Source organism: Nicotiana tabacum, chromosome 7, assembly GCF_000715075.1.
Source record: "Nicotiana tabacum cultivar K326 chromosome 7, ASM71507v2, whole genome shotgun sequence".
Classification (NCBI taxonomy): Eukaryota; Viridiplantae; Streptophyta; class Magnoliopsida; order Solanales; family Solanaceae; genus Nicotiana; species Nicotiana tabacum.
This window is the reverse complement of record NC_134086.1, coordinates 24,116,702-24,123,641: the sequence shown is the minus strand read 5'-3', so window position 1 is coordinate 24,123,641 and position 6,940 is coordinate 24,116,702. Positions and strand designations below refer to the sequence as shown.

At 34.5% G+C, this 6,940-nt stretch overlaps 1 protein-coding gene across 1 annotated transcript; it reads left to right on the top strand.

Annotated features, from left to right (window-relative positions):
• Positions 1-2,205: 2,205 nt before the first annotated feature.
• On the top strand, positions 2,206-6,681 carry LOC107788384 (kinesin-like protein KIN-10A). Its single transcript, XM_016610066.2, has 5 exons — positions 2,206-3,125; positions 4,476-4,631; positions 4,744-4,851; positions 4,970-5,080; positions 5,181-6,681. The coding sequence occupies exons 1-5, from the start codon at positions 2,490-2,492 to the stop codon at positions 6,609-6,611; spliced, it is 2,442 nt and encodes an 813-aa protein (XP_016465552.1). The 5' UTR covers positions 2,206-2,489; the 3' UTR covers positions 6,612-6,681.
• Positions 6,682-6,940: the final 259 nt, after the last annotated feature.

Here is a 6,940-nt window from a genome sequence, read left to right as displayed (position 1 = left end):
CGGAGAAAAATAGATGCTGTCATCAGACAAATAGTTGACGAAATCAAGCAAGACATTATAGAGGCTTTTGAGCTGAAACTGGATGAGCTCATAGACAAGTACGACATGGAGCTGGAAGAAATCAACAACAAGCTTGATAGGATTGAGATGCTGGTGAAATTTGATAGTTTTGGTGATGAAGATGCTCGTCCATCTGGTAGTGACGACGATGACGACGATGATGATATGAACGATTAGTTTTTCTTTTTATCTATAATCCTTTTAGTTAAAGGATTATAATGTTATTTTTTTATTTATATAATTTAATTTATCTTTTTTAATGTTTAATGAAATATTCAGTTTTTGTTTTAAGTTTTTTGTGTGTTTTTTTAAATATTAATTCTATTCAAACTCGAAAAATAACAGAGGAAATGAACTAAATAACTTCAGCAGGAATTAACAAAAACTAATACGAAAATTAAGCATTTTTTGGTATGAAGTTTTTCTAAAAAATCATAATAAAATACACAGTGCAGAATGAAAATTTCAGCTCCCTTTGGTGAGTTTTCAAGCATGAACTAATTTTTTTTAACTTAGAAAATAACAGAGCAATTAACAAAAACTTATCCGAAAATTACATATTACAGGACAAAATATTAAGCATTTTTAGCAGATGAACTAAAAAAACTTCAGCATACAAAAAATTATATGAAAAATGTTTTACATATTCCTGAAAACATAAGCATTTTTTGGTATGAAGTTTTTTCAAAAAATGATAATAAAATACATAGTGAAGGAGGAAAACTTCAGCTCCATTTGCTGAAGTTTTTATATATTAAATAAAAAACTTCAGCACCTTTTGTGCAATATTAAATTTTAATTTATGTTTTATTTTTTACCCAGTGTAGGAGGAAAACTTCAACTCTTCTTGCTGAAGTTTTTAAAGTTTAACTAAAAAACTTCAGCACCTATACTGAAGTTTTTTGTGCAATATGTAATTTTAATTTATGTTTTATTTTTTACCAAGTGTAGGAGAAAACTTCAGCTCGTCCTGCTGAAGTTTTTTGTGCAATATTAAATTTTAATTTATGTTTTATTTTTTTTACCCAGTGTAGGAGGAAAACTTTTGCTCGTATTGTTGAAGTTTTTAAAGATTAACTAAAAAACTTCAGCACCTAATGCTTAAGTTTTTGTGCAATATTAAATTTTAATTTATGTTTTATTTTTTACCTAGTGTAGGAGGAAAACTTCGTTTTGTTTTGCTGAATTTTTTAAATATGAACTAAATAACTTCAGCTTGTTTAGCAAATAAACAATGATAACACTCATATAATCTTTCCCGTGATTCATTCTCACAATATTATATTTTTTAATATAATTTTTTCTTCATTGTGTTATTTGCCAGCTCGTTTTGCTGAATTTTTTAAATATAAACTAAATAACTTCAGCTTGTTTAGCAAATAAACAAGACATGTACTTCAACATATGTAAAAAGTCAGCTTGTTTAGCAAATAAACCAAAAATTTCAGCATATTATGCAGTGGAAAACTTCAGCATATTTGTCGGATTAGAATGTTAGAATTCAAAGTCAAACAGATTTAGAATGCAAAATTTAGCATATCAGTGAAGTTCGTTAAGCAACTTCAATCAATCAATCAATCAAAAAACATATAATTCAAAAACTATTTTGAATTCTGAAGATGAATTTGAATACTTACAATATATTTTGTAATTTGAATCTAGTTCAAATCTGGTTTGCGAGAGGCGATCTGAAGAGAGACGGAGACGATCTGGAATTTGAATCTGGTATGCTTGATGTATCTTTTATATGTTAGAAGGGGTATAATGGTCATATTATTACGGATTTTTTGTTAGTTGGTTACGAAATCAATAGTTTTTAAAAATAGGGTATACGTTAAAAGGTGACATAAATATAGGGTACGGCTGCAAATCGCCGTAAAAATTCCTAAAAAATTTAGAAGAGTAGGAAAAATAACACTATATAGCCGCTGTAAAAATAATAGCCGAAAAAATATATAAAATTTGTATATATATACATTATGTATGTTATATACAAAAATTATACAAGTTTTATACACTTTTTCGGCTACCAGATGTAAATAGTTTCTGATGCGTGTGTGTGGGGGGGGGGGGGATACCCCTTAAGAATATTAGAATCAGGCTGTTTAATTACTATATTTATCAAGCTGCAAAGAAAAAAAGGTTAGAAGGGAAAAGAGAGGTAAATGGTAGTACTCGACTCGGGCTGGCCCAATTAGGTAAATACCGATCCAAGCCCAGTAAAAAATTGAAACTAGCCGTTACTCTACCCGGTTGCAGATTTAGAGCATAAGCATTTGAACTTTCAAACCATTTTTCCATTTTTAGCTCTTCTATCTCTCCCAAAAAATATCTGAATTTGAATCCAATCAGTAATCAAAAGAAACCCTATTTCAAAGTTTGAATCTTTTCTTGAATTCTGGGGTTTATTCTCCTCTTTTACTTCTTCAATGGCTCCTACACCAAAGAATCAGATAACCCCATCTCCATTATCAAAATTGAATCAACCCCATGTGGTTAATTCAAGAACCCCACAATCAAAACATCGTTTAAACTTCACTACAACAGTAAAAGAAGGGCCACCACCAGAGCATCCCGTTGAGGTTATAGGTCGTATTCGCGATTACTCTGATAATAAAAAGGACAAATCTTTATCAGAGTTACAAGTAAACTCAGATCATCGGTCCTTACGCGTTAGGACTGACATAGGGTATAGAGATTTTACCCTTGATGGCGTTTCATTGTCTGAAGAAGAGGATCTTGATGAGTTTTATAAGAAATTTGTGGAGTCAAGAATTGATGGTGTGAAATTAGGTGATAAATGTACAATAATGATGTATGGACCAACTGGTGCTGGTAAAAGTCATACAATGTTTGGGAGTGTTAAGCAGCCTGGTATTGTGTATAAGTCATTGAGGAATATATTGGGTGATGAGAATGATGAGAATAGTGACAAAATTGGTGTTGGCACATTTGTTCAGGTTACTGTTTTGGAGATATATAATGAGGAAATTTATGATTTGTTATCGTCGACTAATAGTGGTGGTGGATTTGGTTTTGGTTGGTCTAAAGCCAGTGCTTCTAAGGTAAAAATAGATTTTTCTTCTGGCAATTTTTGATAGTTGATGCACTGTTGTGGATATATGTAGCATAGACTTGTAGTATCTTATCTGATATTTTTTTTTCTGTATCATGTTTTTCTATCAATATGTTTCTTGAGTTTGAGAAAAGTTATGCTAGTAAATTCACATGCAAGCTGTGTTTATTTGTATCAAGGAAAATGCTTATAATGCTCCAGTTTCTAAATGTGCTAGCTGATATACTTGAATTTATAGCAACCATTATTAGGTTATTGTTTAAGTTTTCTTGTCAATAGAAAATCCAGTTGGCTTTCTGTAGTTTGTGTTAAATAGATGCGCTGGTTGTTATTTAAGTGACATTTGCTCAATGTAGTTCAATATATTTTCTCTCACATAATTCCACTTGTTGTTTCCTCCTTAGTATTTCCCCTACCTGACTGGGATAGTAGCGGTCTTGTTAAAAACCGAAATGCTAAGGAAATTTATGATTTGTTATCGACGACTAATAGTGGTGGAAGATTTGGTTTTGGTTAGTCCAAGGTTAGTGCTTCTAAGGTAAAAATAGAATTTCTACTAGCAATGTTTTGACAGTTGATGCACCGTTGTGGATATATGTAGCCACAGACTAGTAGTATCTTATCTGATATTTTTGACTGTAGCTTGTTTTTGTATTTATATGTTTCTTGAGTTTTTAGTACAACATGTTTAGTCCTGTATTGTTGATTCTGCTACTGAACTGCTGAACCTTAGCATTATAATTGTGGTTTGAGAAAAGTTTTGCTAATTTATTCACATGATAGCTGTGTTTATTTATATTTAATATGCGCTGGCTGATGTACTTGAACTTGTAGCAGCCATTATTAAGGTTTTTTATTGTTTAAGTTTTCATGTTAATATGAATTCCAGTCGACTTTCTATAATTTGTGATATACAGATGTGCTGGTTGCTATTTAAGTGACATTTGCTCAATGTAGTTTAGTATTTTTATCTCACATAAAACATGAATCCCCTTTATGTTCCCTCACTTAGTATTCCCCCGACCTGACTTGGGATAGTAGTGGTCTTGTTAAATTCCGAAATGTCAGTAACTTTCTAGTGCTTTACCTAAGCTCGCTCGACATACATTTCCCTCAATCCATAACATCATGCATGGAAGAATAACACCTATACAGAAAATGTCAATGAGAATGAGGTGTCGTTTTCATTGTTGATCTATGACTAACAGACGTTTATACTCAGAAGTTAGTAACTTAAGTTCGCTATCATGTGAAACTTTTAAAAATGAGAAAGGAGGTATGATTTTGCTTTCTGATTTTTATGTCTATACAATGTTGGTCCTGTCCTTTACCTTTGCAGGTGAAGCTGGAAGTTATTTGCAAAAAACCAAAAAATGCAACTTTTATCTCGGGGACTGAAGCTATAAAGATATCGAAAGAGATCCAGAAAGTGGAAAAGAGAAGAACCGTAAAGAGCACCCTGTGTAATGAGAGGAGCTCTCGGAGCCACTGCATGGTAGTATATGTTTAATCACATTTTCATGGAAACAAGTTCGTTTTATTTCTAGTTTCAGCTATGCATATTCGTCTTCAATTTCACTAAAGGCGGCTAAAATGTCATTGTACAGATAATCCTTGACGTTCCAACAGTGGGAGGGCGACTGATGCTTGTGGACATGGCTGGTTCTGAGAATATTGAACAAGCTGGTCAAACTGGTTTGGAAGCAAAAATGCAGGTAAGAGTTCTGGATTCTCTTTAGCTTGCTTATTATCTGATTTTCCTTTTAAAGTACCTCAAAATATATGACCATCTCGTTGATATATTTGCTGTCTTACTGGTATTAAATATTGCAGACTGCGAAAATAAACCAGGGAAACATTGCATTGAAGAGGGTTGTTGAATCAATTGCAAATGGCGATTCTCATGTTCCGTTTAGAGATAGCAAGTTAACAATGCTCCTACAGGTAGATTTTGTGTATATACCATTTATATATAGTATGGGCAGATTGCTTTTAGAATTTGTTCATAGACTTGCTGACGTTGATTCAACTATATTTGATGTAGGATTCTTTTGAGGACGACAAGTCCAAAATTCTCATGATACTGTGTGCGAGCCCGGATCCTAAAGAACTACACAAGACGATCTCTACTCTAGAGTATGGAGCCAAAGCGAAATGTATTGTCCGTGGCCCTCATACGCCATTGAAAGAGAAAGGTGCAGAAGATTCTTCCTCATCGGCAGTTATTTTGGGATCAAGGATTGCCGTTATGGACCAGTTTATCTACAAGCTTCAGATGGAGAACAAGCTGAAAGAGAAAGAGCGTAACGAAGCTCAGAAAGCGCTTATGAGGAAAGAAGAGGAAATTGCTACACTAAGGACCAAACTTGAGTTAGTACAAGGAAAGGGAACAGAGATAACTGAGGAGATCAATGTTAAAGTGAATGAGCGAACTCAGACGTTGAAGAGTGAGTTGGAAATGAGGATACAAGAATGTCAGAAAATGGCAAATGAAATTGTTGAAATGGAAAGGAGGAAGATGGAAGAAAGAGTGTTGCAGCAGCAACAAGAATTTGAAATGCTACGGAGGCGCTTGGAGGAGATGGAAGCTGAGCTTCGCCGCTCTAGGGCTGAAAGTGGATCATCAGTACAAGTGGAGGAAAATACTTTCGCAAAAAGGTTGCAGGATATTTACTCTGAAGATGCTGCAGGAATGGTAAAATCTATGGATTTGGACAGATCAATTGATATGGACAACGGAAAACGTGATATACTGGTATATAAACCTGAAGGTGGTAACACTTTTCAAGCAATCTTGGGCTATCCCAACATAAGCAATTCAGGAGAAGTTGAAGATCCTGCTGTCAATCTTGGGTTGCCACATTTCGCCAATAAAGCTAGCCTGAGCACTGTATTTGAAGAGGACGAAGAAGGTGATGGTGAATTGGAGGTGCAGAAGGAGGTCATTGAGGAAAAAAGAATATGTTCGGGTCTGCTAAATCATGGTACGAGTTGTTTGAGACCAGCTCCTGATGATTTCAGTGATTTATCAAAGGACACCGATGTTTGTATGGGTGCAGCGCCTTCTAGAAAAGTGCTTATTGAGAACATATTCACACTCTGTGGAAATTATAGAGAGCTTTCTCATCATAGTATAATTCCAGCGAAACCTGCAGAGAAGAATGTTAAAGATACTGATTTCTCATCACCTACGGATAAGACAATCGGAGCTGTAAAAGATTTTCATACTCCATCAGTAGGTTTCTCCAAGGATCATTCGCCATCAGTTTATCCCGAGACTATAAAAAAGTCATCAGTAAATCAGACAAAAACGTTTAAGAGCTCTTATGATTCAAAGGAGAACTTCAACCCTACTGGTCTATTAACTCCACAGTCAGTTATCAAAGAAGTAGGTATTGGACTTTCTCCCAAAGTAGGAGAACATCTAAGTAGAACGCCGTTTGTAACGGTGAAAAGATATGTCAATAACTCTTAGTTGATATGTATGTTTGATTTTGTGTGAATCATGTATGTAATCTCACGTTACACTGATATTTTGCTCTTAAGTACATTGCATATGTACTCGTATGGGTTTAACTTAGTGATTCAGACTTGAGTTTGATTAACTAGTTTTGGCTTCTCGATCATCTTTACAGTCAAAATTCTGCTCAGTCTTCACCTACTCTCAGCTGCCTGTTTGGTGCAACAAACAAATGTTGACCTTACGCTTAGTTTGCATCTGTGGCCCTCCGAACTGCCAGGTGCACAAGGCATTTCATGTTCACGTAGGTGCTGGAGAATGGCTGCACCCTAAGGCGTGTGATG

What these genes read in the sequence shown, in the direction of transcription:
- LOC107788384 (XM_016610066.2), top strand. Translation starts at nt 2,490, where the DNA reads ATGGCTCCTACACCAAAGAATCAGATAACCCCATCTCCATTATCAAAA. An exon ending in GCTCTCGGAGCCACTGCATG is followed by an intron (nt 4,632 to 4,743) that starts GTAGTATATGTT and finishes GTCATTGTACAG; the next exon opens with ATAATCCTTGACGTTCCAAC. An exon ending in AGTTAACAATGCTCCTACAG is followed by an intron (nt 5,081 to 5,180) that starts GTAGATTTTGTG and finishes TATTTGATGTAG; the next exon opens with GATTCTTTTGAGGACGACAA.